This window comes from Panthera tigris, chromosome C2, assembly GCF_018350195.1.
Source record: "Panthera tigris isolate Pti1 chromosome C2, P.tigris_Pti1_mat1.1, whole genome shotgun sequence".
Taxonomy (NCBI): domain Eukaryota; kingdom Metazoa; phylum Chordata; class Mammalia; order Carnivora; family Felidae; genus Panthera; species Panthera tigris.
In genome coordinates this window covers 69,768,411-69,783,433 of record NC_056668.1, presented here as the reverse complement: position 1 = coordinate 69,783,433, position 15,023 = coordinate 69,768,411, and the positions used below count along the sequence as shown (strand labels likewise).

At 49.5% G+C, this 15,023-nt stretch overlaps 1 protein-coding gene across 1 annotated transcript in view; it reads left to right on the top strand.

Annotated features, from left to right (window-relative positions):
• Positions 1-1,833: 1,833 nt before the first annotated feature.
• ITGB5 (integrin subunit beta 5) overlaps positions 1,834-15,023 on the top strand; it is a 120,757-nt gene continuing 107,567 nt past the window's right edge. Inside the window, exons 1-2 of the mRNA XM_042998988.1 lie at positions 1,834-1,939; positions 13,093-13,178. Of these exons, the coding sequence (XP_042854922.1) occupies positions 1,870-1,939; positions 13,093-13,178 (156 nt within the window). The 5' untranslated portion in view covers positions 1,834-1,869. The remainder of the gene's footprint in view (positions 1,940-13,092; positions 13,179-15,023) is intronic.

The following is a 15,023-nucleotide window of genomic DNA, read 5'->3' as shown; positions in this document are numbered from 1 at the left end:
CCATCTTTCCATCTTTGCCAGACAAATCTGAAATCACCACTTGGCACATGACAGTTCTCGGTTCAAACTGTCTTCTCTAGCTTCCCATTATTTATGACCATTGCCTCCCAAGGTTGTGTAAGAGTAGCTCCCAAGGCCATTCCCCTGAGAGGCAGGAAGACACTAGATAGACCTCGAAGGGGGCTGGGCGGGGCGGGGGGGGGGCGCTCTGCAGCACCAATTCTCTTGGAAAATATTTGGGGATAAGTACGATTTTTACATCAGAACAAACATGGGGATATTGTAGAATCCAATGTTTGCATGCAGTTTAAGGACAAAATCCTGGCCTTCAGTGAAATTTGGAGCTTTTCATCTAGGCCCAGTATACTCTAAGAGGAAGTTTACATCCTTGGGCATCAGGGCACCACCCCAGCAGAGTCTAGGAGGGGAAAGGGGCATGCATATTAAATTGCAAACTCCTTAATCTGGGCAGTCAGAACTATCTCCTGCCTGGCCTCTGGGAGCTGCCACTTTGCTCTTTACTCCTTAACTGCTTCCGTTTTTAGTAAAGGCATTCTGAACCTTTGGACAGGCATCCCAGGTCTGTCACTTCTTCTGGCAAGTTAACACCTCTGTGCATCAGTTTTCTCATCCGGATAACAGTAGGGTTTTGGGGACGATTACGTGAGTTAACACGGTAATTTAGTGCCGTGCCTTGCTAGCACTGTTCTCTGTCCGCGTTAGACATGCTCTTTCTATTGCCTTTTACATGAAGACTGCCTCTCCTCCTCTTGCCTATAAACCATTCCAGTCTTAACCCATTCATCGTGGCCCAGCTCAAGGCCACCTGTCCCTTCTCACGCGCTGTCAGGGGAAGCTCCCCAATTGCTACTGGTAAGTTCAGAACCAGCTCTGCTGAAGGATAAGGTGAAAGCCTGAGCATCTGTTTCTGAGTTTATCAGTTTAGCTTCACGGAAACCGCCAGGGATGAGGAAGGCTAGCGGCATATCGTCCAGGCTCGAATCCTCGAAAACGGCAAAGTGCTTCCGAGGGAAAAGTGGGCTTTACATGTGCCTCCACGCCCCACATGCCCTCCCTTCGAGATCCAGCGCGTCTCCTCTTACTACACCCTCAGGCGCCTCCGTCTCTCCTCGGGGCGATAGCGCTGCTGGAGGTGCGACTTTGGGAGAGCCAGACCTGCTCTCCGTCTCGAAGTCTAGCAATTCAAAGTAATCACGGTTCGCCCCTTGGAGCGTGCCCGTCTTTCCCCGTGGCGCCAGGCTGCTAAGAAAGCAGAGCGAGACCCTCCTTAGCGACTTCGTTCCCCCGGGGCCCCCAGTAAGCGCGGCGTAAGGGACTTGCACCTGGGCGCCCCGGGCTCCGCGTCCCCGGGCGAGTCCCCGCTCGGGGCGGAGCTGGCCCGGCCCGGAGCTCGCCCCGCCCCGCCGTAAACTGACCGTGTGGCAGCCGGGCGGGGGCTTAGAGGGGGGAGAAGGGGAGGAGAGAGGAGGGAGGAAAGTGGAGCCTGGCGGGCCGGAGGGAGGAAGGGAAGGGGCGGAGGCGGAGGGCAGAGTGTGGCGGCGCGTCCCGGAGTCCAAGTCGCGGCCCCAGCGCGGAGCCCGCCCCTCCCCGGCCCAGAGCCGCCCGCCGGGGCCGTCCCGAGCCGCGATCCCCCGGCAGCCCCGGGACTCGGCTGCGAGCACTGCGGGAGGGATGGTGGTGGCGGGGCGCCGGCCAGCGCAGCCGCCAGCTCCTCCCGCCCGGCCAGGGGGGCTGTGAGCCGGGCATGCGGCTGCGGCCCCCGGCCCTCGCCCCCCGCGCTCCGGCCTCGGCCCCGGGCCCCCGCGGAGCCCGCCGTCCGCGCCGCCGCTGAGGCCGGGCGCCCCCACCATGCCGCGGGCCCCGGCGCCCCTGTACGCCTGCCTGCTCGGGCTCTGCGCGCTGGTGCCCAGCCTCCCAGGTAAGCCGCGTCGCCCGCCGCGCAGAGAAACTTTGTCCCGCTCGGAGCCTCCCGCCAGCGGCGTGGAGGGCGGGGCGAGGGGCGCTGTCTGGGTGGGGGAGCGTCTTCCGGGCTCCCCCCGCCCCAGGGGGCGAGCGGCGGGGTGCCGCCCGGTGGGGGGCTCGCGAGGTGCGTGCGCCACCCCGCGCGCAGCCAGCAGCCGCCCCGGCGCGCTGTCGTCGGCCGCCGGTCAGTCCCGGGCCGAGGAGGAGTCTCCTCTTCCTGTGTAAACAGCCTTGCCCGGCTGCTGACCGGCCCGCGTGCGCCCGCGCCCTCTGCCCGGGGAGGGCCGCCGCCAGCCCTGCGTGGGGGCCGGGGCGCCGCGCTCCCGGGCACAAAGCGGCCCTTGTGGCCGGCCGGGGGCGGGCGGGCTGCGGGGAGGCGCCGAGGGATGCCGCCAGTGCCCTGGTCCCCAGAAGGCGAAGGGCAGCGAGGGGGGCGCGAGAGCCGGAGTCCTTGCTGGAGCCACTGCTACTCCGGAGGGCTTGTCTCTTCGAACTGCGGGTGCTCGGGGCCCCTAAGCGCATCCTAGAGTTTCACAGCACCCAGTTTAACGGCCTTCTTCTAAAGTTTAATCCCCTTGCTTCCTCCCGAAGCCACCGCCAAACCCTTGGGACACCGGCGTCCCAAGTCACAGCCCCACCTGGGACTTACCGACCTGACTCCTGCCTGGGTTTATCCCGAGATACACGAAACACTCGCCCCGGAACATTCCCCTAACTCTGGAGGATTCTGGGGCGGAGGGCAGGAGGTGTGCTATTGCTTTGGCGCGATACTGCCAGGGGCTGGAGGCTGTGTGAGGAGCCCTCACTTACCTGCTTAAGTTTTCCGAGTTGGGACGAGAGTGGATGTGGCAGTTAGGAGGCCCCAGAGGAAGGATGCTCCGTTTTTGCGCAGGGGCTGACAGACAGATAAGCCACCCCGAGCCCCTACCAAAAAATCAGGAAGCTCTAGCTTTTCTCCTTTCCCGGAGGAAATAATTGTGTCCTTTATTGCTTCATTCTCTAGCAGGCCCACGATACTGGATTGCTCTTGTGCCTGGCTGCCAAGGGAGAGGGCACTAGTCCCCTACGGGGCCTCATTTACATGAAGACCTGGAGGTTTACCTCTGAGCAGGAGGAGGGTTCTGGGCAAACAAAAACTCCTTTAGGCCCTAATGCAAACTTAATACTGGAGCAAGATATCTTTTATGGGAAAATAATCACTGTAGAACTTGGAGTAGATCAGTGGTTTCCAAACACCCATCTGGCAACCAGTGCCCATCGCTGATGTTTTCATGGGTTCTCAGGGAAATACAGCTCAGAGAAGGATGGCAGCTTGTGGCACACACAGGAGTTTATCTTTGTCAGTGGTCCCCTGCCTCACAGGACTGCCCTTTAATTTGAAATGATGTCTTTTTTATTTTTGGTTGGTATAGTTGGTTTCATTTATTTTATTTTTTTAGTGATTTATAGTGATGACAGAGGGTAGTTTTTCTTTTTGGCAAAATAAAAAATCTAGCAATCCTGTATAAATTTCCCCTCCTCTTTTTCTGTTTCTTCTGTTCTTTTTTTTTTTTTTTTAAGTTTATTTATTTGGAGAGAGAGAGGGAGAGAGAGAGAGCTCATGAGCACACAAGTGGGGGGAGGGCAGAGAGAGAGAATCCCAAGCAGGCTCTGCACTGTCAGTGTGAACCCGATGCAGGGCTCAGACCCACAAACTGTGAGTCATGACCTGAGTCAAAGTCAGACGCTTAACTGACTGAGCCACCTAGGCGCCCTTGTTTTGTTCGCAATGTTCTGTGAAATCCCAAAGTTTGGCAACTGCTAAAGGAGATGATTTCTAAGTTGCCTTACAGCTTGACCTTCTGCGATTCTAATAAAAACTCAAATGTTTCCATTTGTGAAGAATTCTTTTAATATATTGCTTTCCATTTGCATTGTGATTTCCGTTTTTCACAGTTCATATGCATCTTCACAGTGATGTCCATTTTCCGAATGGGCCCAAAAGGGCAAAGTGACTTGCCCACTCTTCCTTATCCACTGATGGATCTCAAAAGCTTTTTGGTCTAGTGCCCTTTGTCCTACATGATGCAGTTTAGGTAGGGAGAAAAGCATTGAGTCTTGGTGGTTTATTTCCAACTCCTTCTGAATTCCCTTTTCTTCTGCTGCTGCCTGCTAGAGCTCAGCCAGCCTGCTGTGGGCCAGCAGGGCCATGATGGAGCAAGCTCATCACTGGCCTCCAGACCGGTCACCTCCCTCTTAGCCCCGGAGCCTCTCAAGGTTAGAAGAGACTGACACATATTTGTGTGATTTCTCCTAGTGCCCCAGGGTTGCTGAGCCGGCTTCACACAGACTTTGAAACAGTTTTTCTTTTCCTTCCCTTTTCTTTTTTTCTTGAGGCCCCACAGGTACTTTTCCCAGAGCTTGTTTCTGTCTCGCTCCTAGGAACGTGACTGGAAAGAAAAACCTTCATTGCCCAGTGAAAGAAAGAGGTGACCCACAGGGCCATGCCTGCCTGGGTGTCCCTGGACCTGTGGCCAAGTTGCACGTCTGTTGCTTTCACTACACTTCCATCCCTGTGCTTAATCCAGCAGGAAGCAGACTTTTAATTTAAGAGGACTCATTTCGAACAAGTCTCTGGCAGGTTGACCAGCCGTCTTCTATTCAGAGTTATCTCCTGCTCTCCTTATCCCATGGCCAAGAGCCTCTGGACAGGACTTGAGGACATGGTCTTCCCACAAAACCAGAGAAGGGCTTCTCTGGGGTGAGGCCTTTGCTCCCTGAGAGGGAAGGGGAGGAGTGTGGTATTGATCCTGCTGCAGGACTGGAGTCATGTTTACTATCATAGTTTATTAAAAAAAAAAAAAATCATATGTTCCTTTAGTGAATGCCCTGCCAGTTAGAATGCTCTGAATCCTAGGAGAGCCCTGTACTCTATTTAGTGGGCTCCTGCTGACAGTGCTCTCTCCTCCACCACATGTTTCATGGCCTGTGAGGGGGCTGCTGGAGTTCGGCCTTGGGTTTGTAGCTCTCTTCAGGTAACCAGGCCTGGGTCTAGCAATAACGGGGCAGTGAAATGCAAACAGTGGGCTTGGTCTGGAGACTGCTGTTTACCCTGAGTATTTACATTTTAGCTCCATCATCCTTGAGTCGGGGGGAGGGGGCCTTTTTATAAAGGGGACTGAGGCAGAAGAGGGCAGGGTCTAATTAGCTCTAATTAGTATTCTCCTCCTGCTTGTTCTCCATGCTTATTTAGCTACTGAGGCAACGGAGAATTAAAATACCTAAATACTTGGCAAAAGGCTTTTTGTGCCTGCCTACCCTGGTAACTAGTTTCTCTTCTTGAGCCGGCTCATGGAAATACTCTGAAAAGTTTTCACGATATCAGTAATGTGGAACAATTACTGCCTAAATAATAGTGTCCTTTTCATGTGGCAGTGTGCAGCTGGGTTCGTGGAGGCGGGGGGGGGGGGGGGGGGGGCGCGGACATCTCTTTTCACAGGTATTTTCTGTTGGCTGGGGGTGAAGCTTCAAAAAGCCCACTGCTATAGTTTGTTTGCTTTCTTTCCACTTGGAATGGGATTAATGGCCTTTATAAATGTAAAGGAACACGTTATTTATAGGCCCCATTTGTTTGTGAGGCTTCTTCTTGCTTCTGTTGAATGCAGGGTTTGATTCCTGGGCCACCTGGTGAAAAGTTTGCTCATAGACAGGCCTTGACACATCCCCTGTGGTGGATGCTGGAGGGGCAGGTAGTGTGGCCTACCCTCCTTACTGGATTCCCTCCCTCACTCACTCTCCTCCCCTAACACCACCAGAGCTTCTGAGATGCTTGCTTGTTTCGTATAGCTGGGGCCTGCTCCTGCTCTTGTCCCCTTTACCTATCCTCAGCTCTCACTCAGAGTGATTCTGTTAAAACTCAAGTCAGATCATGCACTCTGCTTAAAACCCTCCAGTGGCTTCCAGAAGTCCTGACAGTGGCCTGCCAGGCCTCTCTGGGAACTCTGACTTCCCCGACTTTATTTTTCTCACCACTCCCGCTGGCGCACTTGGCTCTCCCTTTTCTTCCAGCATGCCACCCATGCTGCACAGCAGGCCCCTCTCTGGGCCTGGGGTACTGTCTCCCCAGATATCCATAGGGCATGCTGCCTCCACCTTGCAGCCCTTTCTTGGCAGTCTCCTGCTCAGCAAGTTGTCCCTGGCCACTCGCAACTAAACCTCCTGCCCCACATCCTTCCTGTCTCTTTTCTTTCCTTAATTTTTCTCCTCAGCCCTCATCGTCATCTCGTGTACTTACTGATCTTGTTCACTGTCAGTGCCCTCTCCCCCCAACCCCCAATGAGGATTCTCCCCCAACTGGAAGCACCATGAGGGCAGAGAGTTCTGTTGATTTTGTTTATCACTGTGGCCTCTGCCTAGGATATTGCCTGGGTCATATTTGTTGAATGGATGGATGAGCTTGAGTCTTGGCAAGATTTTTTGAGCTGGAATATATGATAGAGGCCGTGTATTGCACCCCCTGAATTGTTTGCATGAGAATGCTGAGGCCTGGAAAGAGTAAGTGGCTTGCCCAAGGTCATGTGGCCAGTAAGTGGCAGAACAAGTACTTGGATCTTTTGTGTCCAGGATAGCCTCTTCCCATAATTCCAGCCCAAATGTCCCCTCCTCTGTGAAGCCTACTCTGCCCCCTTCGGGTAGGTGGAATTGGCCTGTCCTTCCCTTGCTCCCACAGTACATTCTGTTACACTAGGGGCCGGGTGTCCCCCTCACATACTGCGTGGCAAATTACCCAGGCCTTATTTACCTTTAGGTTCCTAATACAGCCACAATGGATCCCCCCTCCCATCCCCACTCCACTACCCCATGGTTTCAGTGGTCTTTAAAAAACCCCTCAATTTTCTAAAAACGTAAATCAGTTTTAGATATACAGGAAAATTGAGAAGATAGTACAGAGAGTTCCTATATACCCCACACCCAGTTTGCCTATTATTAGCATCTTACCTTAGTACCGTATGTTTTTTACAATTAATCAGCCACATTGATACATTATTATTAACTACAGTTCACACTTTATTTTTGTAATAATTTTTTTAAAATTTTTTTTTTAACGTTTATTTATTTTGAGACAGAGAGAGAGCATGAACGGGGGAGGGGCAGAGAGAGGGGGAGACACAGAATCCGAAGCAGGCTCCAGGCTCTGAGCCATCAGCCCAGAGCCCAACGCGGGGCTCGAACTCACGGAACGTGAGAACGTGACCTGAACTGAAGTCGGACGCTTAACCGACTGAGCCACCCAGGCGCCCCTGTAATAATTTTTTTTGACGTTTATTTATTATTGAGAGATAGAGAGGCACAGAGCATGAGCAGGGGAGGGGCAGAGAGAGGGGGAGACACAGAATCTGAGGCAGGCTCCAGGGGCTGAGCTGTTGGCACAGAGCCCGATGCAGGGCTCGAACTCATAAACTGAGAGATCATGACCGGAGCCAAAGTCAGACGCTTAACCGACTGAGCCACCCAGGTGCCCCAGTTCATACTTTATTTTATTTAATTTTTTTTTTTTAATAAGCCCCAGGCCCACTTAAAAAAAAAAAAAGAAAAAATTTGAACTCACAACCCAGAGGTTGTGAGTCACATACTCTACTCATGGAGCTAGCCAGGTACCGCTGAGGTTCATACTTTAGTCTGATTTCTTTAGTTTTTACCCAATGCCCCTTTTCTGTTCTAGGATCCCATTCAGAATGCCACATAAATTGAGTTGCCTTGTCTCAGTCTCCTTTGAACTGTGACAGTTTCTCAGTCTTTTCTTGTTTTTGATGACCTTGACAGTTTAAAAAAATGTTTTTTAATGTTCATTTTTGAGAGACAGAGACAGAGCATGAGTCGGGGAGGGGTAGAGAGAGAGGAAAAGACAGAATCTGAAGCAGGCTCCAGGCTCTGAGCTGTCAGCACAGAGCCCGATGCGGGGCTCAAACTCACATGTGGTGAGATCATGACTTGAGCTGAGGTCGGACACTCAGCCACTGAGCCACCCAGGCACCCTGATGACTTTGACAGTTTTGAGGAGATATTTTGTAGATTGTCTGATGTTTTTCCTCATGATTAGGCTGGAGTTATGGTTTTTGGAGAAGGCCATAGAGGTAATCAATTGCCTTTTTAAAAATTATTATTTGAATAGGTATTATAGTCACATGATTTTTTTTTTTATAGTATAACAATTGTACAGTGAGAAATCTGTTTTCCATTCTCAGTGCCCATCAGTCTAGCATATTGCCTTGACCCCTTCCCTCACATATTACCCCTGTTAGGTTTCTTATGTATCCAGGGTGTTTTCTACACGTATGTTACAGATATCCCTCCCCTGGGGCACTTGGTTGACTGAGTAGGTTAAGCCTCCGGCTCTTGATTTTGACTCAGGTCACGATCTTGTGGTTTGTGAGTTCAAGCCCTACATCAGGCTCTGCCCTGACGGTGCTGCTTGGGATTCTCTGTCTCGCTCTCTCGCTGCCCCTCCCTTGCTCTCTCACGCTCTCTCTCTCTCTCAAAATGGATACATAAACTTAAAAAAATTAAAAAGCAAATATTCCTCCCCTATGTTTGTTGAAAGCACTATACATACTGTTGTATATTTTATTTGCCTTTTATTTGCAACTTAATATATCGAGGTAAGGTTCGTATCAGTATATAGGGAGCATGCGCATTCTTTTTTAAAACTGCATACTATATGCAAATATATGAATTTGTTTTAAAAATACAAGTCATATCTGTCAAGCGGGGTGTTCTGCAGATGTGTGATGTTCAGAAAGGTAGTCTAAGAAGGGAACTGGCCTTCCTGAGACATATATTTACAGTTCATGGTAACATCTTTGGACCAACAACTAGTTGCTAGATTTTGTACCAGAAACATTTCATCTATTGTGTGAGAAGTATGGGGGGCGTGGTTCAGGATATGAGGAGAGGCACTCCATTGTTGCCACTTTTTAAAAAAGAAAACAACAATAATGAAATGTCTTTATTTTCTGTTGTCTTGACAACAGTGACTAAAATGTAATTTAGGATCATGAGAAACCCCGCTTCTTGCTTGAATCATGAAGATGACACACACATGAACCATTCTGAATGTTATGATCTGTTACTGTTAATGTGCTTTCTAGGGTGAGAACACACCCTATATACTCACGATGCTTTTCCCACTCTCCCGGCTGAATAGTGTCATGTCCCCTCTCTCCCTGCCAGTATAGGGTTATTTTAGCTTGGTACTCATTTCTGTTAACCCACTGAATGTTTTGGATCAGGAAATTCCACCTGCTGGATGTGTGCTGTAGCAGGTGTTGTCTGACCTTGGACATGTGGGGTGGACAGAGATGGGGAGAGACTGCATGGAGGGAGGCTGGCAGGAAGCCACTGCAGGAATCTAGACTCAGTGCAGAGGGCCTGGCTTGGGCATTGTGGGGCCAGAGAGGGCAGGCAGGAAGGGCTGGATTAAAAGCAACATTTCATGCATCTTGAAGGAATGATCGACCGGACGTGGTAGCTGCCTGGATATGATTGATGGAAGAGAGGGGTGAGTCAATGAGTTTCGGAAGGAGAGCATATTTTTAGATTATGGTTTGCACTAAACCCCGGCTTCGGGGGTGTTAAGGGCTGCAGGCAGTTGCAGTTGGACTGGAAATAGTCACAGTGCAAACCAAGAAAAGATGTGGCCATCGTCTGGGCCACTAGTGCCTATTTCCATGACCTAGACACGACACTCTGACATTTGGGAACTCTAGCTGTTTAGCTTTTTATTCATTGCTTCCGTCCTTTCAAAATGCTGTTGGTGCTGAGTGACTCATCCAGCCAAATCCAAACTCTGAAATATTAATAGGTGGAGAGAGGAGAAATGCCAAAGGAAGAGCTCTGGTGCTGTGGTGGGTGTCAGCGCACAACCTATGCTTTTGGTTCCTGGAGTGCCTGTCTGGTCCCTGTTACCTGGTACACTGAGCTCCCGGGGAGCAAGGCTCATTCATCTCTGTATTTCTAGAATCCCCTAGTGCAGAGCTTGGCATTTAGTACATGCTTCGTGCAGGCTTTCTTGAATTTGAATTTGGCCCAGGAGCCTAATTTTAGAGGAATCATTTCGAGGGCAGCACAACTACTTTACTGTTGCTTCTCAATATGTAATAATGGAATCAATTAGGAAATCAGGACAACACGTATTTTACAGTTGTTCAGTATGTTTTCATAGCAGATGTCTGTCCCATCCTTTGAGCCTCTTCAGTATTACCTCCAAGCTCTTGTAGGCTGACAAAACAGAAGGCCAGAGCCCAGTCTGTCTGGGTCCGCACTGAGGAGCCTTATTGCCTTGAGCTCAAGACCCTCCACCCAAGTTCCTAAAGCTCAGTGATGAATGGGGCCCTGGTATTTAGAAAGTGGTCTTTGTGAATTTCTGTGCATCTAAGCAGAGACACGAATAAGACAGCTGACCTCAAATTCTTTTCTGATTGAGAGCCTGTTATAGATCTCCTCAAGGAGATCCCAGAGCTCACTGGTCACACTGCCCTGAGCCTGGGCTGGGTCAGGGATTGCCAGGTAGGTCCCCGATTTGGGCACTTGCTAACCAGCACCCCTTCTGACCTCTTTCTGGCAGACGAGGCTCCTTGTTTCAAGTCACTGACTCCTGTTTTCTCATGTTTTCATCTCTAAAATGAGCTGACTTGGCCAGCTCATTTTAAAACAGTTCTAGCTCTGAGGGTCTTCAACTCCCATGATTTTATGGAAATGATTTTGGGTGTCAAAGGAGATGGTGTGCCACAAGGACCTGAATTTTTTTGTTAATTTTTTAACATTTATTTCTTTTTGAGAGAGAGGGAGGGGCAGAGATAGGGACACAGAGGATCCCAAGCAGGCCTCGTGCTCTGACAGAGCCATATGAACCATGAACCCATGAACCATGAGATCATGACCTGAGCCGAAATCAAGAGTCACCTCTTAACCGGCTGAGCCATCCCAGGTGCCTCTAGGGCCTGAATTTGTACTTGATAAGGAGAGCAGGGGGAAAGTCACTTTCATTCTGGATTTGATCCCTCCACCCCCATTTGAGTTTCTGACACGTAAGGAGATTTGACCACAAAGTGGAACTGGCATTTTGAAACTCTTCCTGCCTACATATTTTTTTAAGCCTATTTAAAAGTCATCAAGTGAGTGGATTCACTTTAAAATGAGAAAGGAACTTGTCAGTGCAAGCAGGAGGCAGGCAGGCCCAAATTCCCAGTGGGCTGGATTCAAAGACCTTCTTGGTTAGTGTTTGGACCTGGGAAGGGCTCTTCTGCTGAAATGAGGTTATGCATGCTATCCCAGCTTGTTTCTCCAGCGAAATGTGTTCTGAGTCCAGGGCTTGCACCCAGGAGGTCCTGTTGCAGTCCTGGCAGTGAGATTGGAGTCCCCCAGGTCTGTGGGTGTGGCAGGGGCTCAGCAAGACTGCTGGTGGTGCCCAGGAGCCCAGAGCGCAGCATCGAGCTGGGGGAAAGCATCTGACTTTACTCTCTCTGGGCCTCCAAAGCCCTTCCTCCTTTCTTCCCAGCATCTCTGGTCCTGCTAGGGTCTCCTCCCTTCCACCCCGGTGGCCATTCTAATCCCAGATGGTATTTGTTCCCTTTAGTGTCCCTCGTGGTGACTAAGTGCAGCTCCCTGTGTCGATTTCTGTTGTTTTACTGCTAGTGGCAAAGGAGAAGCAGGGAGTTAAAACTAGCAAATTGGGGAAATGCTAGGGTTTCAAGAGGTCTTTCAATAGTTGTTTTTATGGTATTTCATGGAGTTCCCTATATTTTCTCCTCCACTCTCCCTTTTAATCTTTTCCGGCTGTTTTTCCCCTTACAGTTTGGACCCTTCTTTCTAGGGCTGGTGGCCCTGGGTTTCTCTTTTTTCCATCAGTTCAGTGGACAATTTCAAGTGTCTTCTTAAAATTCAGGGCAATGACCAGAAGAGACTAGTGGGTCCTTAGTGCTATGAGAGCTGAACAGAGAGCCATGTTCATTCAGAGAAATACCAACATCCTCTCCTCTTGGTCAAAAGAACTGTGTCCTTGATGTTTCTGAGAAGAAGGAAAAGAAAAGAATGATAAGTTTCAAGGTTCGCAAGATTGAAGAAGGGTGGGTGCAGGTGTGGGTTAGGGAGTTGAGGGGGCAACGAATTTAACTTCACCACTGCAGTTTAGCACCCCCCTCGGGAGACCCCTCCGCAGATTAATGGGAGAGAAGGGACTGGTCTTGGTTTGAAATAAGTAAGCTTTATGATGATAAAGAAATTTCCTTCTAATCTTAGTTTCTGATTTTTTTTTTTTTTTAAATCAGGATGGGTTTTGAATTTGGTCAAATGCCTTTTTATTACCCAGTGAGGTGATGATATGGTTTTTCTTATTTGACCTACTAGTAGGTATACTGAATTAATGGATTTTATCTTAACCCATTAATTAATTTCAGAGAGTAAGAGTGAGTGGGGGAAGGGCAGAGCAAGAGAGGGAGAGAGAGAATCCTAAGCAGGCTCCCCACTGCCAGCGCAGAGCTGGATGTAAGGCTCCAGCTCGTGAATCATGAAATCATGACCTGAGCTGAAACCAAGAGTCAGATGCTTCACTGACTGAGCCACCCAGGTGCCCCTCTTTTTTCTTTTTAATAGGGATTTTATTTTTAAGTCCTCTCTCTGGTCAATGTGAGGCTCGAACTTACAGCCCTGAGATCAAGAGTTAGAAGCGCTTCCCACCGAGCCAGCCAGGCGCCCCTCTTTTTTCTTTCCTTTTATCGTACAATTTCTTTTTGTCATTTTGGGTGGACTGAGTGTAGTGAGGCCTTCTGTGAGGGAGGCCCTCCTGTGTGATGGGGCTGGAAGTCCACGGGGATCCAGCAGAAGTAATGGGAGTTGCTCACACTAGTGGGCACGCTCGGTGAGTGCTTCAAAAACTGTCACATCGTTTAGGGCACGTTTAGGGCATGGCCAATGAGCCTTAACCTGCGATTAGCACTGGGGCCTGTACCCTTCAGCCTTACCCAGGCTCCCTGTTAAAAAAGGAAGTGACCCCTCCCCCCACCCCATACAAAAGCCTCATCAATCAGGTTTATGGCCTGGAACTAATTGGTGCATCTTTATCTTTCTTTGAAGGTCTTAACATATGCACTAGTGGAAGTGCCACCTCCTGTGAAGAATGTCTGTTAATCCACCCGAAATGTGCCTGGTGCTTCAAAGAGGTATGTGGCGGGGGTGGGGGTGGGGAAGAAGGGGCAGGCTACCCCACGGCTCGCAAGTTGACTGCGCAGAAAATTCTGCAGACTGTGTCTTCCTCTTTTTTTCTAGGGCATTTATAACATGGGTCTTCAGATCGTGTTGAGTGTTTTCACCCTATTTTAGGAAAACAGGGCCTTCCTTCCCCTTGTGGGGAAGCCAGTTATGACCCTCGTATGGTTTTCTGCTCTTTGGTAAGAGATGTGAGCATGTGAAGTGAGTTGTTGTGTGACAGTTCAGAACCTACAGTGGTGGGTGGCATGTTGGTGGAGGCCAGCCATCTTCATGGGGCTCGTCTGAGGATGAGTATTATGAGTCAGCCTTTATGGAATAGTTAAAAATAATGGTTGCTGTTTCTTCCCACCCTGTAAGAAGGGTTATAAGTTCAGAAAGATGTTAGGCATACTGCTTTCATAAAGCGACGCAAATACCAGAGCTTGGTGCGCTCATCAGCAAATGATCAATTTCTAAAATTCCTCTCTTGAAGGACATTTCTGGATCACTTGTCAAAACTATTGTCAGAAGCACAGGGCACAGACCTTCTTTGCACAAGCACCCTGTTAAGGTTATTTTTTGAAGCTAAGACTTGCTATCTCGCACTGGCTAAGTGTCTGCAATTCAGTGCGTGGGGCCTGTCAGGAGGACAAGAGAGGGCTCCTGGGAGGCCACGCTTCTTCACCACGATGCAGCCTCGGAGCCTAGGGATTGGTTTCCTCTTCGATGGCTACAGATGGTCGTGCGGGGAGCCCCGCTAGATACTGCACACCTTTTACATGGCATCTCCAACCCTCACAACAGCTCCGTCAGGTAGGTGGGAATAACAGCCATTTTATTGATGAAAATTGAAGGCTCAGAGAGGTGAAGTGACTTTTTCAAGACTATGCATTGTGCCAGAGCTGAGTTTCAGTCTGCCTTCTTGGACTTCTGAGTCCAAGCTCTTTCCTCGAGGCCACTTGGCCTCTCAAGTGTGACCTCTCTAGAATTTTTTTTTAGTAGAGAGTAAGATTACTAAATAAATTACTCCAATCCCAATAAATTTATCCCAAGAAATCTTCTCAATGTATGAATCTTCATTGTGTTTGTGCTTAATTGTGGTGTGTTTATTATGAAATTTCTTTAAAACCTTTCACTGGTACCCTATGACTTGCATGACAAATCCAAGTTCCTTGGCCCCCACCTGCCTCCCCACCATCATCACTTGCCTGCCCCCAGCACTTTGGTCAGAGGGAACTACCCAAAGATCCCTAGAGAGCCCTGCCTGATGAATACCCTCATGGTTTTTCCTGTGCGTGCTCCTGTGCTTCCCCCCTTTTCCTGACCAACATTTGTCTTCCCCCGTTTTCAAGAATCAGTCCAAGACTCATCTCTTCTATGAAGACTTTCATGGTTTTCCCAGACACATCTGTCCACCTATCCATCCCTCAGTCCATCCACGCCATTTGGCAAGGAAATGTTATCTTTCTCTTCCCGAATGTTGGGGCAGGGGTTTTATCTGTTTTCTGCATTGCTGGATCCCTAGTACACAGAGCGTTAACCTGGCACACAGTAGTTGCTCAATAAATACTGGCTGAAGGCTTTCACTGGATTGCTATTGATTATCTGCACGTGCAGGCCATGACCACCTCTTTGTCTCCCCATATTCTGTACTTCATTGGTAGCACTTATAACCTTTTATTGTTATTAATTTGTTTTCAGGCCGGTTACTGACTAAATCATCTTCTTGAAAATCTAAACTATGTCTTACTCATCTTGGCCTCTCCAGATTCAGCCAAGAATCTGGCAGAAATTCATATTGGATAAAAGAGGTGGGC